Below are 22,757 nucleotides of genomic sequence, written 5' to 3'. Positions count from 1 at the left end.
CACCCCTCCAGGAGATTTGACTATGCCTTCTGCTCACTTGTTTCTACTTGGAGAACCCTTTCCTAGGCTGTTGGTCTGGGACAGGTATACGGCTTCATCTCATGACTTGGTATGCACATGTAGCGTTCCTCTGGAAATTCTGTAGAAGGTTCTAAGGCTTGATTAATTTAAGAAGCACTTTTAAGAACCATGCCTAATCCTAGAGAAAACTAAATTAACTCTCACCACAAAGTCGTATAGAATCACACTGCTGGAAGACATGAATGCCTGTTGAAGCTAGGGAAGATTGCCTGTGTCTGATGCCAGGATTAGCTGTGGCCATGAAATTCCTTGGAACAATCTCGCTGGTACTGATAACTGAAAACCCTAGAGTGGTGGGTAATCGAAAGCAGAGAAGCATTCGTTTCTGCCCTTAGTAGAACATGTGCACCCCAGATCGCATTTTAATGATGAAAGATAAATTAAAAGTGATCACCAGAACTCATTCTAAGCCTTGGATTCTCCTCCCCCTCTTTACCAGTTTTTCTTAAGCAGCATGTGTTAGGTTCATAAGAAAATAGCAAACGCATCTTTCAATGGTCCAGAGAGGACTAAGCATAAACGTAGACAGTCCTGGTCAGAAAGTTCAGTATGCCAAAGCCGAGGGAGTTGTGACGATCTCCTTGCTATGTGAGCCAAATGGTCCTTCTGTTGCCTACTTCCCTCTGCTGTTTTTATGCTCTGTCCAAGGTCTAGGTAGAAGTTTAATCTCATTTGAGATCCAAGAAGTGCCATTTTCTTTTGCTGTTGTTTGTGTGTGTGTGTGTGTCCCTTCATTTTTCAATGTTATAAAAATTAACCCGAGGCAGGGAGCCTTAGAAGAAAAGAGGTTCAGTTAGCTCACTGCTTTTCAGGCCTTAAAGTTCAAACACTGTAGTGGCCAAGCAAGCGCCCCATGACTGTCACATAGATGGTATCACAGTGGGACCACATTTTAAAAGGGTATACAAAATTCAGTGTGACTCTGGGTTAGGCTTCTCTTCATTGCCTTGAAGATTAACTTCGGGTCCCACGGGATCCGTTTTGAGGGCAACACCATCCATGGCCTAACCAATTCCCAGTAGGCTCCACTTTTGAGCGCTCCCTCCAGCTCTTCTCTGCTTCTCACCAGGAACGTGGCTCTGAACTGTGGACTTGTGGGGAATAAACAATAGTCCATCCGAGGCAGGCTGTCCTCAGATTTGATCAGAGTATAGTTCATATAGAACAATAGTCCATCCGAGGTGGGCTGTCCTCGGGTTTGATCAGAGTTCAGTTCATATATAAACAATAAATAGTCCATCCGAAGCAGTCTGTCCTCAGGTTTGATCATATCAGTAGTGGTCTCGTGAGACTTAGCAGCCCGAACTACAGGGAAGAAGCCTTAGTGGAGAGCAGTTTCCAGTTCCCATAGTGCAAATGCTTTCACCAGGACCCGTTTCAAGCAATCTGTCTAAGGACTGTGCTAAAAAGGCGCACACAGCACTCTTAGATTGGCACGTGGCAGTTCTAGTTCACCACTGGAATGTAGAGTATTTGGAAAATGAGAAGAAATTTCATTTTATCTGAGCTGGATGTTATTTTTAACATTTTGTATATAAAATTGTGTTTTGCTGTCATTATGAACACAGTATTCCAGTTACTTAAATGTATGGACATTTAAGAGCATTTTCTAATTTTGGGTATTGCTATAATTCATGCTATATATCACTAGAAGAATGCATCCATAGGTCTTTGGGTTTTCATTGTCCTTCATATTTCTGGGTATTTCCTTAGGACAGATTCAAGAAGCAAATTATTTTGATTATGGGTCTAAAATGCTGTTCCCTGATGCCCTCTAGAAATTTCATACCAACATACTCACCTACTAAAAAATACACAAATTTCTACCTGTGACATCAGTACCACAGATACTTTTGTGAAGGTTTAGATAATTTGATAAATTATTTTTAATATTTTTTATTTCTTTATCTTGCATGTCTCAATGTTTTGCCTGTACCACATGTGAACTTGGTACTCACAGAGGTCAGAAGATGGCATCAGAACCCATGGGACTAGTTACAGACAGCTGTGTATGCATACTATGTGGGTGCTAGAAACTGCACCCAGGTTCTCTGCAAGGGTAACAAGTGCTCTTAGCCATGGAGCCATTTCTATAGCCCCCGATTAGTCAGTTTTAGGGTCCTTCTTCCACAAGTGTGGTGAGTTTTTTTTTAAATGTTAGACTTGTTTTATCAGAAAATAAAATACTTAATGAAAAGCTTTACTAAACATTTCCAAAAATCTGTTTTGTTGCGGTTGTAATTGTGTCATTTCTTTCTCTCCTTTCCTCCCTCCAGATCTTCCCATATACCCTTCTTTGTTCTTTTTTTTTCTTTCAAATTTATGGTGTGCACTTCCCTGGAGAAGACTGTTGTACCCTTTCTCCACAGTCCTTAGCTGCCTGTAGTTTTTGTGTAGGTTGGAGCCTTGGGGGGATTCCCCCCACCCGCTTTGGCTTGTTTATTGTTGTTTCTCTTGTTCAGTCAAGTTTACACAGTTGGTGGGCCTTGTCGTCTGGATTTAATAGAAGCACAGTCTCACAGCAGTGAGACTCCCTGATCTGCACCCTCTTCCGCAGTGTTCCCTGAGCCTTAGATGTAGGGATGTTTCATAATGTGTCCACCGGGACTGGGCTCCACAACTGCATTGTGGTTGGTTATGGTTTTCTGGGATGGCTTCTGTCTGTTTCAAAGATAAGTTCCTTTGATGAGACATGAGGCCTATACTTACCTGTAGGTATAATGACAAATGTTTAGATGGTTGTTAGGGATTATGCTGGTTTAGCAAAGGGGTGGTTTCAGGTTCTCCTCCATCTGTGACCTCACCAGCTCTGAGTATTTGGCTTGGTTTCCACTATCAGGCATGTCACCCCTGTTGTTGAGTGGCTCTTGAGTCCAGCTAGAGAGCTGTTGCTTACCGCCACTGTTCCCTTAGGGTTATCGTGCCATGTACTTGTTACATTTTTAAAACTGAGAAGTCCATACGTGAAAAGCACATTTGCATCATTTCCACCCCAACTCCTCCCATGTCCCCTTTACCTGCCCCCTTGAAGCCATGGCCTCCGCCTCTGTAATTATTGCTGTGTATGCATTGCCGTGTTTAGTTCTCCTTTTCAACCCACTCCCCACTTACGCGGTTTGTAGTAATTGCCCATGGCAGGATTTTGTTCTCTTTTTTCCCAGTTCCTCTTACATCTTCTGTCTCTGTTCCTTAGGCTTCATGTCCCACCCCACACTGCACCAGCCATACCATTCCACCGATCATTTTGCAAGGCAGGCAGGCTCCCCCAGCCTCTGACGCCCACTGTCTGGGACATCTTGCTACAATTCTTCTCAGACTTGTTACCAGTTTTAGCCCCAAGCTGCAGTCCCAGACCGCTATCCCAAACTAACCCCTGACCTCCACATGTCCTCATGGCCTCGTTTCGGAGCGTCACTTTCTAGCACTTAGCATTGCTCATTTGTATTTTAGTTGTTCAACTTGGCACAGAGTCAGAGTTCTGTAAAGACAGTGAATCCTCCTCGAGTCAAGAGGGCCATGAGACATTTGTCAAAGAACAAGAATACTGTGACTCTGTATCTAAAGGCTTAATGTCTGTATAAAGCCAGTTCATGCACAGTTTTAAATGCTGAAGATAAGCATTTGTGATATTTCTAAGAAATACATTTTATACTTTTATAATACTATGTTTTAACTCAATTAGATTAATACATCTATGTCACCAAACGTTCCATTGTAATTTTTCATTCAAGGTACATTTACAAAATTTGTGTCTCTAAAGATGTTGGAGCTGTGGGTGACTCCGTTGATAAGCTAACCGATTGCTTTGTAAGCATTGAGGACTTGAGTTCAACCCTCAGCTGCCACCTAAACACTTGTAATTCTAGTACTGAAGTAGAGACAGGGGAGTTTCTGGGTCTCACTAGCCCGCCAGTCCACTCTGATTGGTGGCCTGTGAGCCAATGAGCCCCTGTTTAAAGGTGGCTGGTGGTACCCCGGAGATGACACCAGGACTTTTTCTTCAGCCTACACACATGTATAGACACATGCACATTCACACACAGACATACACACTTGCTCTCATTCACACACAGAGACACGCACACACATGCACACATTCTCACACATACAGATGCTCACACACGTGTGCATGCACAAGCACAAGCCCTTGCATAAATGAACACCTACATGCAATCAAATGAATCAAGTAAATTTTTTACTTATACTACATTTTAACTCCATTTTGGTTTAATTTTACATGCAACTCACATATAAAATTAATTGTGTGTGACTAAGTGAAGATGTAGATTCCTGTTTTTGTGTGACATAGCATTCGGGTTTATTATTGTTGCTGTTAGAAGTTTAATTTAATCATTTTCTATATTAAATTTTATTCCAGTATCTCTCTCTCGTGTAAATTTTCTAAGCATCAAACACCAGTGGAGACTCCTGAATTTTCTCCCGGATAGCTTGTGCACCAGTTTTCCTGCTCTTTACAGTGGGAACATTGTGGACAAAGTCTTTCTGAGTTTGTTTGTGTCGTCACTACTACAACTTCTGATTAGAGACTGAGTGAGCAACTAAATGGAAGTTTGAGTTCTCAGAAGTAGGGCTACCAGTGTCTGGAGTCAAACCTACTTGCAGCCACTTGCTTCCTGAAGCATCTGCCAGGTGTTCTAGGCTGGAGAACCGGTCCTTCTGTTGATGCTGTCACACCTCATGCCTGCCTTTCCATGGCTGCTTGATAAATATCTGTGGATTGCACTGCATCCACCTTTGGGGTACGAGGCCTTTCCAGGCAGGTGTTCTAAGGACCAGCTTTTCCATCTCTTCTCTCTTCTCCTTTCAGCTGCGGTCTAGCACTGAGCTCCATCCAGATCTCCTCACCGACTGTCTCGCTGTGCAGCCTCTGCAGCCAGCCACTTCCCCCAGAGACACTGATGGCGCCGTGGTACGCTCCCCAGGGCCAGGGCCTGGGCCTGAACTCTATCCAGGTAAGAATGTAACAGCAAATCCCTTTCACCTGAGAATTCATCCATGATCGTCTGCTCGCGGTCAGTAGTCTGCAGCTGTTCTCCTGTGTCGGTTTGGCAAAGCAGACCTTCCTGTTCCTCATAAAGAAACAAGGCCAAATAACACATTAGTTCATCTTGTTCTGGGCTTCTGCCAGAGGTTTGGTGCACTAAGCCCTCCCAGGAATCTTTGGGATTCAGAGGAAATGGTTGGCCGTGAAGCAGGCAGCAGACCACATGCGGATTCTAAATGGAGTGGTCCTCATCATCTTTCCGTTTTAAGTGGAGGCTCCAGGTAGCTACAGGAAACCTTTCATATTTATAAACCAACTTGTAAGAATATCTATGAATGTCCCTAAACCAAAGGGAGAGGAAAGGAAGGTGGTCTAGATCTCTTGTCCACCTCGGTCTGAATCATAGGTGACCCTGTATTCAGAAAATTGCAGGTTGTTTCAAAAAAGGAAAAACTAATCTAACACAGTAAGAGGGCTCATCGTTTTTCTTTGATTGCATTAGCTTGCAGTTTGGGTGCATTTTCAAGTCCCTATGATGGTGGAGGACTTGAGCAAGCATAATTAGTTTTATTACTTTACACACAGAAAGCTCTTGCTGCAAGCCATCTGAAAGCACGTTGCACTAACACCCTATTTCAGACAATGAGACTTTTCCATTTTCAGTGACTTGCAGCTCTCACTCCCATCTGCATCCGATCCCGCAGCCAGGTTGGCAGCATGCTATTTTTTTTCCTTTTGAGAAGTGCTAATAAACCTTAGAGAATGAAGAATGTACTGATGCATTGCAGTGGAATAGGAGAAAGACATGCTTGTGTGGCTTTTTAAGCCTGACGGTTCTCAAGACGATCCAGTGCAGAAGAAAAGGGCATTCAAGCAGTCATTTCTGGAACATCCGTCATCAAGACATTCTTAATCACAGTGGGCCAGCATTGAGGAACCTTTAGCAGTTGCTTAGGGACTTATTCATTGAAACAGCATAGCTTCATCTCCTCCAGATCCAGAGATAAAGATTAAAACTTACTTGAATGGCTGGCCAAATCTTAAAGAGATACATAGACACTTCATCAGATATGTAGGGATGCTATATAACACTACCGAAGCGTACTGAAAACCTTGATAGTAGACATGAGTGAAGAGACAGGGGTAGCTTTTGTGTGCATAGAGGTTGTTGGTTTGCAAATTGATGACGCATGAACATTTCTTTAACATACTAAATGAATCAACAATCAGGTTAAAACAACCTGTGAGACATCCCTCTACTTTCTCAGGCAATGAATATACCTTACTAAAGATCTGGAACTCAGAGCTAATTAGAGGCGACTGAGAAACCAGCACACAGTCGCAACAATTTGCAAGGAGCGGCCAGTCTTGTCCCAAATCTTGGACACTGTGTCACCTGCCGCTATGGAAAAATGTTGTCTGTATTGTATGCATATAACATATGATTCATTTTCAGCACTCGTGTGTTGGACTGGGTGTGCATTTTTACATGTCAGATAGTATTTTTAAAGTTTTGGAGTTTTCAACTTTTTAAGGTGTAGTTTTAGTTTGAAATGACTTTGTCGTGCTGAATAGACTTCCACTTTATTCTCGATGCTTTTCTATATTTGGTTCTCAAAAAGATCTTGAGTACTTGCCTTGGAGCCTCCAGCTGTAGCAGAAGCACTGTAGCACAGGCAAGGGAGTGTACGTTGCCACAGCCGTGCACACAGCATCTTGCAGTTGACAGGCGTTTTCTGCTCTGAAATGACCTGAACTAGGCAGGTGGCCACCTAACCAGCATTTTCCTGGGGTTTTATCTCTCCAGGCCGCTTGTAAGTGCTGGAGTTTATTCTCCTCACTTTCTGTCCGTTTCCCTTAGGTGCTGTTGTACTTTCTTGGCCTCTGGATTATTTTTAAATAATTGATTATACCTTTTGATTTGCTGAGTAGGCAGCAAACCCAGAGGCAAAACCAGTCAGGGAGAAAAACTCTAAAACCAAACTTGCATGCCTTCTTTGTTAAGCTTAGAAAGGCACATGTGTGGAGTGCATGTGCACAGCAGCTGCCCATGGGCTGAAGGTCTGCAGGCACATACCAACCTGTGCATGGCACATGGCAAAGGCATGCTGGAAACTCTCCGTTAATTAGGGAAAGATGGAATCTGGATGGTCAAGTCTATTTGGCAAGGGTAAGAAGTGCTTTGAGATGGGCTGGGATGTGGTTCAGTGGCGGAGGGCTTGTGGAGCATGATTGAGACATGGATTCCATCTTTAGCACAGCACAGAGCACTTGGTTGTTCCCTTTCCATTCTGTTAGAAAAATCAGGAAGATCAGTAACTCAAGAAAATACTTCCTTAATGATTATATGCCTTTCGTTGCTAGGAACAGGTCCGTGGAAACCTGTTGAGTGTATGTGAGCATAGGAGGGGAAACCCTTGACTTTGAGCAGAATCGTCCCTTAGATGTCACAGGGTTCAGCACCCAGAGCGGTCATTTGTACAGCATTAAGATGAGCAGGGAAGAAAGCCTATATATGCCTGCTTCCTTTATTGAAGCAGATTTCTGAGATTGATAAGAGAGTGATTGATTGGAATGGATTGCCTGAAAAGATTGTCATTTTTTTGTAGACCATGCTGAGGATGATTTTTAAATTGTGGTGTTTACTTTCACACTGTTGGAAGATCCTGGGCTCCCAGCAACTTTCTGCTGCTCAGTGGGCCCCTGAGGTAGGAGCGGTGGTAAAAAAAAAAAAAAGGCCCTGAGATTGGACCACTTCTAGTTTCTTTCCTAAGACTATGCCCCACATCATGGTCCAGGTCAGTGTGGGAATTCCAGGTGATTTACTGAGACTCTGAGAGAGAGGGTTTCACAGTAGGTCAAGTGTGAGCTCCACTTTCAGGGCTTTAGGACCAGTCTGGTATAAATCTGAGCTCATAGAATGAGCTGATGGAGTAGGCAAGTCTAAATTTAGTGAGGATACAGCAGCATGGACCAACTGGACCAGTGCCTGGTCTTGGCAGAAGGTCCATACGCTAGCACGGATGCCTCAGGCAAATAATCTGTCCCATGTGTGGCTACAAAAGTAATGGCTCCCTCTGAACCACAGCTGCAACTGTGGACTCAATATGAGGTGGCTTTAGTAAGCCTGTGACCTCGGTCATGAAGCCTTGTTGCTAGACACTAGAATCATCTCGCAGAAACCCAATCCCTGGGGCTGTCTGATCCGTAGGGCTAAACTGCAAATGAAAGCTGTCAGATAATCCAAGGGGAGATGAGGCCTGCTCCACCCTCACTTATCCTTCAGTCCAACCTGGTGGATAGACACCCAAGAAAGAGACGGTCCAGACAATCCAGGCCTCTCATGGGAAGGGTTGAGATAGTTGAGTCCCATAGAAATTTCTATGAGATGTAGTGCTAATGCAACAGAAATGAGAGACTTTCAAGAATGGTGTGTGTGTGGGGGGTATTGATAACGGTTTCCCTTAAATTATAAAGTAGTCCTTATGTTTAGATCTAGTAAGTGCTGTTGAACTATTCAAATTTTAATGTAGCTTTAAGCTTTTTAAGGAATAAAAGGTTCTCTTTTTGTTCTACTATCTTATATAAACATAAGAGGGAAATGAAAATTTCTTCGTAAAGTTTTATGATGCCATTAGCTCTCCACGCCATTGCTGGGAGAAGGGAGCTTTTTCCCCCTTCAATAATACCAGTTTTGTAATAAATAGCACTGTGTTAACTTGCTTTATGAATAGTGTTTCATTTTAGTTTAATCTCATGTTATATGTTTTAATGTATCTACATTCTTAAATTGAGTATATTTGCTGTCTTTGGACAGCTTCTTAGAAAGATGTAAATGTTGGCTCTAATTTTCTGTGAAAGTGCCTCCTATGGTCTCTTCTCAAAAACTGGCTGCTAATTTAGGGGGTGGCCATTAGAGACCTCTAAGCTGACACACAATTTCCCATGAGATTAAACTTTACAGTTGAAAGCTGTAAAAGACAAGCATAGCCTACATAAAAGTCTTCAGAAAGACATAGAACATTGTGAAACACATGAATATCTATCTCTTGCCCTATCTTCAAAAGTACTGTTTTGCTTGGAATTTACAAAGGGGAGAAAGCAACCAAGAAACTTTGGAATAGGGGTGGGCAGAAGGGAATGGAGACAGAAGGAATTTGAAGGAAATACCAGGCAGTGTTCTCATGATGTCCCCTCCTTCCCCCCCCCCCCCCCCCCCCCGGTAGTGTCTTGAGCTGTCTTCAGAAACTGGGTCGCTTTAACACAGTGGTTCTCAACCTTTTGGGAATGACCCCTTTGAAGGTCAAATGACCTACTCACAGGAGTCACAAATCAGTCATCATGCGTATCGGGAAACTGGGATTCATAGCAGTAGCAACATTACAGTTATGAAGTAGCAGTGGCAATGATGTTATGATTGGGGTCATCAGAGTATGAAGAACTGTATTAAAGGGTTGCAGTATTAGGAAGGTTTGGGAACCACTGTTTAGAGCAGGCAGTTCCTGTCAGTGACTGTCCGTTAACTTGAACTGAAGTCAGCGACAGTAAAAACAAGCCCTGTGTCCTATACTGTGGGCGCTGGCATCCCTCACACACAGTTTTAAACCTGAGCCAGTTCAGCAGTGTATATAACGTCAGCAGATGGCCTCATGAAAGTGCAGCTTTCTGACCTCACCCCTGGAGTTTCCGATTCAGTAGTTCCGAACAATCTCAAAGATTTGAATCTCTGCCAGATTATCCTAACAAGTTCCCAGGTGATGCAGGATGCTGGTCATCCAGGCAGCTCACTTTGGAATCCATCATTCGACTCAACAGTACATGGGGATGTGGCTTCTACAAACCCCCATTTGAATTTTTATCGAGGGTGACTAGAGTATGGGTCACTGTGTAGTACACATACATGTTACTCTGTTACTCACTGTAGAAGGCTGTAGAAGGCTTACATTTTGTTTGTTTTTAAATTAACAGTGAGCTTTTATTATGCACGCTCCATTAAAGCAAATTAAAATGTTGGTTCTCAGGCAGCACAGGCCCCACTGACATGTATGGAGCAGTTACAGCTGTTTCTACCTTTCATATATTTGCAAACTGACAAATTGGGTGCTTCCATTGGTCCTTGTGTACATATTCCCTTGTACTCTTGCTGGCTTTTCATGCAGGATTAAACTGAATCATGCAGTTTTCTGGAACGTACGTTGTTGCTATGAGAACATTTTTGTGGGTGAGCAAGAAACGTTCCGCACCTCATCAGAAAGGAGATAAAGGAGTAAGGCTTGCCAGCCTTGGCTTTGTCCCCATTGGGGAAGGACTTGGTTGTCTCTGTGTTGTCATTTGTCCCCCACCTCACTACTCATTTACTACTCTTTTGTCAGTAGGATAGGAGAAGGGCCATTTGGAGCTCTGCAGTTTGTCTCAAGCAGGTCTGAAGGGATCGATGGATGGCAGGGTGGAATTCAGGCTAGAACTTATCAGCTGAAACACTTCATACCTTGCGTGGCAGTGGAAACGAGCCAAACATGGGCCCAAAGTTCTGACTTTCTACTTCCACTGAATTTAGGCTCCAAGGGAAAAAAGAAATAGAAAGTTAGTCTCTTCTTTCTGAATTCACAAAGGCTTTTTCTTTCTTTTTTTTTAAATATTCATTTATTATGTGTACAATATTCTGTCTGTGTGTATTTCTGCAGGCCAGAAGAGGGCACCAGACCCCATTACAGATGGTTGTGAGCCACCATGTGGTTGCTGGGAGTTGAACTCAGGACCTTTGGAAGAGCAGGCAGTGCTCTTAACCTCTGAGCCATCTCTCCAGTCCCCAGGCTTTTTCTTAAGAACTGCTTATTTTTGGTGTTTGTAGTCACAGTGAGAATTCCTTTTTATTGTTGTATGGACAGTATAAAGAAAGGTTAATAATGACATGGGGATATAAACTGAAGGACATTACTAGATTAACTCACAAGAAATGAGATGTTTTCCAGTAACAAGAGAGTAGTGTGAGGTCTAGATTGCCTATGGTGACATCTACCCATTCCATATTAATCAAAAATCTCTTTCTTGGGGGTTGTCATTTATAGTGTCTTCCTTGTTATTGTCATAGACTGTTCAGCCCCATTCATGTTTCTCAACCATGCTTTGAACCACTGCTACCCTTCCAACCCACACTGGAAGTCACAGGCACCTCTCTGGAGGCTTGATCTTTTTTCTAAGTGAAGTCAGTATCTGCCTCACTTCCATGAATGTTTCTAGCTGGAGTTTGGCCATCTTATTGCATGCTAACCCAGTTCTGTCTCAATGAACATGGTTGCCCATGACCCATATCTGTCTTGTTATTATCTGTCATCTACCTATCTATGTATGTATGTATGCAACTGTCTGACTGTCTTACCTATCTGTCAGCCTTGGACTACAGAATTGCATCTTACCCTAATGTTTCTGTGAATTCCCAATCATATCCTCAGAAATAACAGGTTTTGTGCCACTGGATCCTTTCTTCTGAAAGTGTAGAGAGTCTTATCACTTCCACCTTGTAGGACGCTGCAGAAAGTGACCGTTTATTATTAAAGGGGACAAGCTATCATAATTCTATATAGGAATTTGTTCCTCAGGGTAGTCAATACCAAACTTTTTAATCTTTCTTTTTTCCCTTTCATTTTAAAGATATTTTCTTGCTATGTAACCCTGGCTGGCTTAGAACTCATTGTATAAACCATACTGGGCAACTTATAGAAATCCTCCTGCCTCTGCCTTACCAGTTTGGGGATTCCAGGTATTTATCATCATGCCTGACTTTCACATCAAGCATTTCAAAGGGATGGATATGCAGTCTGAGAAGCGCTGTATACCTGCTAGCCAATGCTAATGGAAGATAAATGTCCTTAGGTCTGTGTGCTCGGATGCTCAGGCAGTTGATAGCTATATAAACATTATGAGTGAGTAGCGTTCATGTTCCTTTGAAAAGTCAGATATTGTATGTCATTAGTGACCATGTTTTACACAAGTCTCTCTTACTGTCCATGAAGCCAGTCTGCTCAAACACAATATTTACAAATGGAAACACTTCCTTGCCTCCAACTGAGACATTCCCCTTACTGAGATTGATTACTGGATTTAATGACATTAAGAGTTCTTAGGAGGCAGTAAGTGCTCAACATCTGTTAGTGCTAATTATTGCTGTGTTCAAATACTAGGAAATGTATATTACAGTCCTGAGCAAAATTACCTGCCACCCCGGTGTTCTTTATTGTTGTTTTTGGAAATGGGGGGAGGGTAAAAGAAATTAAATTTTAAATCAGCATCATTTAGTAGACTAAACGAAAGCTAAAACAGAATTCTTTAGATTTTCTAACCCTATACCCTGTGTAGTAGTTCACATTATGTTTCTAATGCAGGAGATCTACTGTGTTGCTTTAAAGATAAAATTGGAATCAGAAGCTCACCACTTAGGTGTCAGTGGCCCCAAACTCACAATGTCAAAATTATGTTTTGATGGCTACTAGGGTTTGAATACAAAAATAGTGCTTTGGTTGTTTTTATTTTTGTTTTAATGACAGAGTGTCATGCGGAAAGATTGTGGGACTAAATCTGAAGCCCCATCTTGGCACTCTGCCTGTTGGGTGTTGTGTTTAGGGAAGCCACTTTCCCTTGAGAGTAGGTCCCGATAGGAATCCCACAGGGCTGTGGTGAGAGAACAAAACACATAAAGGAAGCCAGTGGGCTCCCTGTCAGCTTGCAGGTTCTCAGTGACCCTCTTTCCTGTCCTTCCTCACTTCCTCCCTCCTTTCCCTCCCTCACTCCCTTTTTATTTCACCGATTGTTGATAAGCCACGTTGAGCTCCCCTTTTGTGCTCTCCTTGTATCCAAGGTAGTGCTAGGTAGAGAATTCACAGACAGGCAGTTTCTTCCAAGAAGCCAAGACAAGATTGGACCATGGAGCTTGTAGACCTAAGTCCCATTTTCAGATCTCTGCATGAGACTTTTTTTTTCCCCATTGCCACAAAGAGACTGAGGAGTCTCGTGAAACTGGGCTTTGCAGAGGGCCCACACCGTGCCTGCTTGAAAAATGAGCTCAGTGAACAGTGAACCTGGGAGGTGAAGCAAGTGCAGGAAAGAGGCAATCGTACTGATGGCCTGGCCGGGGCAGTTTCATTCAGCCCTTGCGATGGCATTGCTCAGGTATATATATAGCCTTCATGCGATGGCATTGCTCAGGTATGTATAGCCTTGGTCTCTCCGGGTGTCATTTTGTAAATGGTCTCTTTCAGACTCCATTGTGTTCCTCAAAATACAGTCCATGGTGCCTAGAAAACTATTTCTGGCTATTTTCTTACCTCGATTTATTCATTATAATTCATATTTCTCTAATCTTACTGTGATGGTGTTCTCTTTGTAACAATTATAACAACAGGTAATTTGTTACACCAGGGATCAGCAGACCGCCCACAGGCTGTATCTGGCCTGCCTCCTGTTTTCATTATGGCCAGAGAATTACTAGTGGTGGTTTTAAGAATTCTAAAGGTAAATTTAAACAAAATAAGTCATTAGGCTTTGTGTGAGAATAGCTGTTTAAATAACTGAGGGTATACTTGCCTACAAAACCTAAAAAGTCCAGTCCTTTCCAAAAGCAATTTAGTGACCTCAGCTTCAGACTTCCATCTGGAACATTTGTCAATGACCAAATGAAATAAAGGAAGCCATAAATTTAATTAAGTAATATAAATTAATGAAAGAGGAGAATGCATTATAAGAGTTAACAACACATAATACATAGGAATTTGGCTGGACCTATACTCTTTTCGATTTAGCAGATACTTCAGAAGCTCCCCAGCCCATAGCCTTGCAGAGGTCCTTATGAGACCCAGCAATGAAGGCAGATGGTAACAAACAGTCTCCCTGTAAAGGTACCAAGCCATGTTTACTTCTTTTTGTCTTCCCTGGGATGATGCTCTCGGAGCCCTAAGACTAGAGACCCTCAAATAGAGGGATCCCTGAAGTCACCAGCTAGCAGGAAGATCTACAGAGGTAGCCTGGGATGGAATGCTCTGACAAACATAGTTCTGTCATCCAGAAAGAAGTTGCCAGAGAGAAAAGAACTGCGTTTTGGTGTGATGAGCCAGAGGCAGGTAGCAAAATCCAGGAATCATCATGGTTTCCCTCTGTCCACGTTTGTTCCTCCTAGAAGGGGGAGTGTCTCAGGGCGTAGAGAACCACAGACTGTTTTCTCAAGTCAAAGCCTCTCTGAGATGTACATCAATCCTCAGAAATAAAACAAGGAGTTGAAATATCAAGTTTGAGGGGCCCACTTGCTCATATTCCAACAAGGAAGATACTTGCTTCCTCAAAATACATTGTGTCTCACAGTAGACCTGGAAGTCGGCGTAACTGAAGACTGAAGCCTCTGTTTCCCAAATAGAGAAAAATATTCAATTAAAATTCCTTCCAAAATGTCATATATGAGCATAATTTCATGCTAAAGCATGAATGTCTGCTTGGAAGTCAAGTAAATGCAAAGGTGAAGAAAGTCTGTGAGGACGGAAAAAGGGGTCACAACAAAACCAACTTGGGTGTCTGTGCAGTTTTGCCTCAGGTTAGTGGTAATTGAAAACTGGTTCCTTACTGCCCCACAGGCCCTGCAAAGGACTATTGTCACCAACCTTTCCACATCTAGAAAGAGAGGTCTCCTCAGAGTCCACAGATCAGCATTTCTTTCTGCTAGAAGAACATGGCAGTCAAAACCAGATTGGCTGTCCTTGCTACAGATCCGTCTCCAAGCAGCCTCCACTGCAAGTGGTTTCAGAGTCCCTGCAGAAACACAGCGGGTGGGATCATAGATCCTACCTTTGGTGGTTTAGCCATGGAAACATAGTAAGGGTTAGAGACCTGGTATGTTTACTAAAGTGGTTATTATTTTTTTATGAATAAGTTGGACTTTGCTACAAAGACAGAGCTGAGGAGAACTTTTTAATTACTACCGGGAACAATTAGCCACGTTAGCTCCATCTTTCTCCTTTCTCCTTTTCCATCCTGACTTGAAAGGGGGTGAAAATCTAAAGCACAGGGAGACAGGAAATGCGGCTACCCAAAGGGAAGTCTTGAGTGGTCTGTATGTTCACATTATCCTACTGACTTTTCTGTGTAACTTAAGGTGAATAAGTGGGAGGGCTGATACTCCAGAGGAGGGAAGCGCAGTCTGAGATTTGAGGTTTGATGTGTCATGCATTGTCTGGAAAGATTTAAGAGAGCTGCTTAAGTGTTGGCCCTGGAGAAGTGCCTGAGTGATGCCATTCGAGTTGCGACAGAATGTCTTTGTTCTGTCGCAGTACAGATGTGAAACTCCCGAACAGAAGCTAATTACACCTGGTGTTTCAGGATGTTTGATGGTAACCTTTGGCATTCGTGCGGGTGACATTTCTTCTAGCTGGACGATGGTAGATTCCAGAAAGACTTGAGAGCGTGTGTACACTTCCAAACAGTAATGACGTCTTCCCTGCTGGTAAATCTAGCTGTATGAGCTGGAAATGTAATTGGGCTGCCTACACTGAAGTTTGGAGCTCTTGGGAGACATCTGTTTGTAAGAGAACCTGAATATTCATCTATCCAGACATCAATAAATTCTTACTGTACCTTATTTATTTCTGTTCCCCAGTGATCAGCGGCACTATTAAGCACAAAGCTAATAGGTACATTCTTTAGAGCAGTACCCTTACGTACCTTAATCCGGCAGCCTCCTAACACACCGGTTTATCCATTGCCAGGTAGCTCTCCTGTCAGGAGACACATGTATGTTTTCTTTGTCCTAGAGCATTGGAGACAGTTGCCATCAATTAGCTGAGGGTAGCATGTCAGGGATGGACGGGTATTGTCATTTTAGTCTGACAGCCACCCGATGCGCTTGAGAGGGAATTGTTTCATTACGCTCTTATCGGGGCTGCTGGATAATGATACACCACATTGCAAGGGGGGGAAGGGGAGACAGGCAGAAAGAATGGATTTTCAGTGATTGGCAATATTAAAAGTATTCATGCTGGAAGGAGAGGGGAAAGATCAGAGGGATGGATGTGCAAACCCTTAAGAAGCGGCTTCCTCCTAACACAGGTGGAGTGTGGCTGCAGAACCATGCCCTACTTGATGGAGAGGCAGAGGGGCAGGCAGTGCCCTGACATCAGGTGGGAAGGTAAAAAGGAACAGCCTCTTCTCATCCACAACAAGGATTAGCATAAACTGGGGTCTCCCCCATTCTCCAATTAACTTTAGAATTAAATTCAGGCTCCCTAGCAGATTGCCCTGGCAGGCATTTTCCTTGCTAGGAAACTCTCTCTGGTGTGCGAATTTAGGTCAGGAAGGCGTTTTCCATTGGATGACAGTGCAGTTAAATTGCTTTGAGGTGTTCTGTGAAGAACAGCAGATGGTATTAGACTTAAATGTTCACTTTTGGGGACTAAGTTTCTAGATGCCTCCCAGTATTGGTCATTCTCCTCAGAACATCTAAAGGGAAGCCTTTCTTTAAATTCTGAAAATTAACCAAAGCTGAATCCGTATGCTCTTGGAGAGGAGAAACAAACAAGAAGCACTGAAAAATGTAAAAATACTTCAAGAAAAACCAAGCTTCAAGAGGGACAATTGTGTTGACATTTCAGTAACAGCCCATTTTCGCTCCTTAGTGAAATGCAGTCATGCATGAAAATGACTTGTTATCTTCTACACTGAAATGTATTATGGGCTGTATCTCAAAGGTGTGTATTACTCCTTCAAAGTAAAGGACAACATTTTAACCCTATGCGGATTTGTTCTAGGCCTCAAGTACTTTGTAGCATTTGCATAAAAACATTGAACAATAAAAAGCTGATTGAATATGATGCATAAACTCCTCCACGGTGACGAATTCCAGTGCACAGTTACATTGCAGTTTTTCACCTGGGCTTTAAAAAAGAAAGCTTAATTGGATGTTTACCATTTTGGGGCAGTGTATGTTTTTGTTATTCCCTAATCATTAAAATTGCATTAATTACAACAATATGATAAGAATTACAATAAAATGATAAGAGCATTTTGTGGGTGGTAACCAGAGTTCAGCCTTTGTGCTATGTGTTTTTAATTTTTAATCGTATTTTATTTTCTATATATCAGTGTTTTGACTGTGTGTATGTCTGTATGACTGTGTTCCACATGTGCAGTGTTCACAAAGCCCAGGCTGCAAGAGGGCATCCATCCCCTGGAACTGGAGTTACAGACATTTGTGTGTTCCCAGGCAGGCACTGGGAACCAAACCTGGGCCTTCTTAAAGAGTAGTACATGAAGCCGGGCGGTGGTGGCGCATGCCTTTAATCCCAGCACTCGGGAGGCAGAGGCAGGCGGATCTCTGTGAGTTCGAGGCCAGCCTGGGCTACAAGAGCTAGTTCCAGGAAAGGCTCTAAAAAAAGCTGCAGAGAAACCCTGTCTCGAAAAACCAAAAAAAGAAAAAAAAGAAAAAAAAAACAGAGTAGTACATGGTGTAAACTGCTGAGCCATCTCTCCAGCCCCTATTTATGTTTTTAATGTATTATATATTTATGTTTTTCCATTCAATCCTGTGAAGTATTTTCCTTTTGAAGATGAAGAAACATCAGGCAATCACTCGAGCTAAGCTTCAAATCCAGATCCATGTGACTCCCGTTGTGTCCACTTTCTTCCGTTCCTAACCATGCTGACTGACACTGTCTGTTCTGAGCGCCTGATTTCTGATGGGGCCGATGGAGCCAAAATCGCCACTGCAGTTAAATGGCTTATTGAACTCCTCCCAGGTCTAAATTTCTCCTCTTGGGAGAGAGACAGAGAGACAAGATTAAGATCACCTTTCATGCGGACCCTCTAATTCTTGTTAATGTCTACTTGAGAGCCAATTTACTTTGGGGCTCATCGATTAGTTTGCTCCTCTGAGCCTTGACCCTTGAAATTCTGCCTGAGAGATGAATGGTCAGCCTAGACTTGTTTCCTTATGCTAGCCACCAAGCAATTAATGTCATTTCTCGGGAGCCCAACATGGCTGTGACATTCATTACAAGTAAGAGTCACCATCTTCAAATAAGTTGGATTTTCCTTCCAGTGAGGATAAGTCAGAGCTGGGCTAGGGCTTCTCAGTAGCCATGAATGCCCTGAAGGATGGGCTTACAGGGAAGCTCAGTGGTCTCCACAAACACAGTAATTCCCCTCTAGGCTTATATCGACAGCCCAGGACATCCTGCTTGCTGCAGTAAAGGCGCATATAGCTGATTGCTCACGAATCGCCCTGCAGGCCCCACTTCTTTTTTTTGCCTGTGGATCAATATGCAGCTGACATGGATCTGAAATCTTTATTTGGGCAAAAGCACATTTCTTACCAGCTGTTTGTTTTCCAAACGGAATAATTCAGTTAATTCCTTGTCTGGATTAAATCTCCTTACCAAGGTTGAGAACGGGTTGGGACAAAGAATGGTTTTTTTGACTGTCTAACTGAGAATGTTGCAGCCACCTGTGTGCCTCTACTCCAAGATGCCCTTTCAGATGCACTGCTAGATATGGATGCACTTTGTCTTGAGTCCGTTGGGCCCTTGAGAGACAGTGTGGGGTGGTGGTTAGGGCCACGTGACCTGAAAATCTCACCTTGAATTTTGCCTTCACTATTTGCTCACCAAGTGACCATAGCCATCTCATCTAACCAGGAAGCAGATTAGGCCTCAAGCCAAGCCTAATCAATAAATAGCAGATGTCCTTGGCAAAATGCCCTTGGCACATGACAGGTATTCAATCAATCCTAACTGTGAGTTCCCCAATATGGAGAAGGGAGTTGATGTAATGAAGCTGAGACCTAGGTCACTCCCTGCTTCTCCGTGTGTGTGTATCTGGGCCATTTTGAGAGTCACAAGAAGTTTAGAATCTCAACATGTCACAGGCTACGATCTAGGGTATCAGAAAGTATGTTCTACTTCCATGGCTCTTCTGGGTTTTTGGATTATTTAATATCAAAGAACAGAAGTGTAGCTGCTCACACCGTTTTGAGCAGGAAAGCATACTAGCTATTCTTCACTGCCCTGAGGGCTGAACCTAGTTCTGCACATACCAGTCCAGCACTTTCCCAGTGACTTCTATCCATAACTTCTTCTTTGGTCTTTTGTTTGAGGCAGTCTCACTCAATTGCCCAGGCAGGCCTTGAACGTGAAATCTCTTGCTTGTTATCTAGGATTACAGGTTTACTCCATCAGGCCTGTCTATGCTAGCTACTTTTTTAATGCCTCTGACTGACAGGAGAGTCTTTGTGCCAACCGTCTAAATGGATGGAAATAGTCACCAAATGATGTGGGTAGTAGCCTCCAGCAGACCTGGGATGGCAAGGCAAGAAGTCTTTATTTGGGGTCCCTAAAGTACTCCTTGCATCCTCTGTTCACATGGTGAATACCTCACAAGGGAAGTATCTCCAAATGTGCCTTTCATTAGACATAATATATTGTTATTAATAATATAATTCATTAATAAATTATAACACTATGATATCATTGCATAATAATATGCCGTAATATTATCTTAATATAACAACTACTAATAATATATTAATAATGAATTATATATTGATAGTTATAATAGAGATATGTTGATTGACATTAACTGAAATAGTCACGAGATTTTCGTGTCTCCAGCAGCCTTTGAGATAGCTTCTCGAAGCCTCATGGATCACAGAGCCACCTCTGCCTGTCACTGCCATAAGCCAGGCCCCATGAGCAAGAGTCCACAGCGGTAGGGAAGAGAGCTCCTGGCTCTGGGCAGCAGGCACAGAGTTCATGCATTCATTGGTTGTCCAAGCTTTATTTCCTTGGGGAGTTCACCATCTCTTAATCAAAAAGGCAATAAGGGTTTCTAGTTTGTTCCTTTGCTGTGCCTAATCAGTTGTTCCAGCTGCCAGTCACTAACCCTGTCTGGAAGTTCAGTGAAAAGCCCCCTTCGAGCTTTGGAGACAGCAGTGACCCCCAAGGTGACACCAACAATGAAGCTGCCCCCAGGGGCAGTCTGTGTCTGGTTGATTTGGTCACAACAGTTTTGTTAATATTGTGCTGTGTTCTGGAGGGATCCATTTTCCTCTTGAGGCTTTGATCAATAGGCCACATTGTACACTCCACTGGTTGATTTGTGGAAATCATTTTGAGTAAGTGTGGAAATATTTTTTTTTTTCCTTTCGTGAATACCCTCATAGTTCTACCCCATCGCGCGGGTTTTCTTCCTAAGATTGGAAATCCCTTGGCAAAGCCTGTGCGCTTGTCAGTAAGCATATGCTGGAGCGGGCACGGCTGCGAGGAGCCGGCAGGTATTGAAACTTAAGAAACATTAGTGAAGATTTAGCACCTGCCATACGCAAAGGAGGAACTGGAATGTTGTGTTCAGATGAGGAAATAATACTTGGAGACGATATATTTAAGAGTTTATCTTAGATGTGTGGTGTGATAAGGTTAGACATTCTCATAAAATCTCTCTAATTTTTATCCCACGTCCCACAACACAGAAGTGAAAAGGGATTGGCTTTCTTTTGCAGAAGAGTGATCAACTATGCCCTGTGTAAGAAACTGTTCAGACACTTTCACATTCAGACTTTAAATTGAAGCCTGAAGCCCTCTCTCTTTCTTCTCATGGGGTCTCTGGTAGAGAACCTTTCCCCGTTCTGAGTGTTTTATGTCAGCCATAGCTATAAAGGGAAGGACTGTGGATGTGTGTTTGACATCAGAGCACTTGGAAGACCCAGTCCTTAGCCTTCAGCTCCATGCCCGTCACCTCAGATGCCTTACCCTACACACCCACTCCACCACCTCCTGCCCGTGACCATGGTAGTGTACCTTCATAGAGCTTGGACAGTCCTGGCCTCAGTTTACCAGCACACTCCTCCCTTCCTGCCCCAGGACTCCTAGATTCCTTGAGGTTAGGCCTCTGTGGCATGTGTCTGCTTACAAATCTGAGAGAATAACACTCCCTTGGGGCAGCCTTTGATCAGAAGGGAGCAGGAATTGTTGGATAAAATTTCCAACTGGAGCCCCAAGATAGACTTTATTGACATTCAGATTGTTTGTCTCTGCTCATTAAAAAAGCAAACATGACTCGATACATACGGTTGGAGATAACAGATACCAAACCTGTCTTGTTTTATAGTTGAGCCCAGGACCAAGTTTTGTGTCTGCCATATGGTAGCTGCTCCATAAATATTTGTGGAGTGATTGGCGCCTTAGAGAATGAGAAGAGGCCAGGGCTGTAGCTCGATGCTAAATGACTTTCGCAACATACATAGTGTTCTGGGTTCAGTTGCCAGTAGGGAGAGGCAGAGGAAGGTGAAAATACTAAGATAAGTGTATCACAGTGGAGGACTGAACAAAGGGGCTGTTGTAATACATCTGGGATGTGCTCACTTACCTGGTCGGGTAGAGCCACAGGTCAGTGTGTTAAAGTAATGGAACACTGTTAAGAGGTAAACATTAGGAAATCTTAGTATTTTGATAGAATTAATGCATACAGACATTTCCCCATTTTCAAGCTGAAACCCACTCAAGGGCAGGAGTACACAAATGATACAATAACTATAACTACATATACATACATGTGTGTGTGTGTGTGTGTATGTGTGTGTGTGTACTTAGCAGGCTCATCATTTAAAATAATGTTGGATGGAAAAAGATGGATAAATGGATGATAGGTGTTTGCTTGTGACTTGGCTGGGAGAAAGGATAGTTTCTCAGCAACCCCTCACTTTCAGTGACCGGCTATAAATAACACTATATTGTCTAGCTTATTTAATTCTAGCTAATGTGAAATCCAACTAAAGTAGTTACTATAGACCGATGGGAAGCGCCGTATTTTCTGCTGAACCACATAGTAAAGCATAGCATGCTTCCCTGTTGCCCACTGGGTTGCAGACAGCAAGGGCAGTGCTTTTCTTGTGATAAACAGAAATGCATACAAACAACAGTACCTCTGGGGTAAATAAGTGAAGGCTGAATTCAGCACCAATTACCAAATAAACGAGAGTTGTTGTTTCTATACTTAAAGCAGGTTTTATAACGGTAGCTATGTTTTCATGGTGTCTCTGTGACCTTATTATTCCATTAGATTTTAGAACAGTATATAAAATCCAAGCTTCATGCTGACAAACACCAATATTGAAACTGTTTCTACAGTCAGTCCAAACAGCCTTCTCCCTTGGGCCACATTATTATTTGGAATCCAAGCAGCATTGCGGCTCCCTGAACCAGCAGGGCACAAACGAGGGCAGTGATTCATAAGGTGACTCCAGCGAGTTGCAAATGTGCAACTTCCACAGAGGCTGACACGCAGGAGAGAAGCTCAGGGTTGACTTTTTGAACTAGTAAGCACTTCCTGGCCTCACTACCACTTTAGGCCTCAGAGGACTCTGGAAGGGTGAAGGTTTCTGAGGACAGGAGTGAGCCTGACAGAATGCTGATCTACCAGAAATAAACCCTTCAAATCAGATCACAGCCGTGTCAGCAGCGTTTTGAGCGGGAAGATGGTAATTCTGCCTCTTCACACGCTCCACTAAGTCCTTGAACTCTCATTCCATTGGATTAGTCTTTGTGGGGCTGGGTCACCTGGGGTCTTAATTCTACCCTGGTGGGGCTGGCTGAAAGCAATAGCGGTCTAAAAATACAACTCCCTGAACTTTTAAACCTTCAAGTCT

The 22,757-nt window shown here is 43.0% G+C and overlaps 1 protein-coding gene across 1 annotated transcript in view; it reads left to right on the top strand.

Annotated features, from left to right (window-relative positions):
* Positions 1 to 22,757, top strand: part of Glis3 (GLIS family zinc finger 3) — a 407,608-nt gene that overhangs the window by 346,491 nt on the left and 38,360 nt on the right. Inside the window, exon 6 of the mRNA XM_038350195.1 lies at positions 4,910 to 5,054. Coding sequence (XP_038206123.1) covers positions 4,910 to 5,054 — 145 coding nt within the window. The remainder of the gene's footprint in view (positions 1 to 4,909; positions 5,055 to 22,757) is intronic.

The sequence above is a fragment of the Arvicola amphibius genome, chromosome 1 (assembly GCF_903992535.2).
Source record: "Arvicola amphibius chromosome 1, mArvAmp1.2, whole genome shotgun sequence".
NCBI classification, from domain to species: Eukaryota; Metazoa; Chordata; class Mammalia; order Rodentia; family Cricetidae; genus Arvicola; species Arvicola amphibius.
Note: the sequence above shows the minus strand (reverse complement) of the source record. Positions and strands in the feature narration are given on the sequence as shown.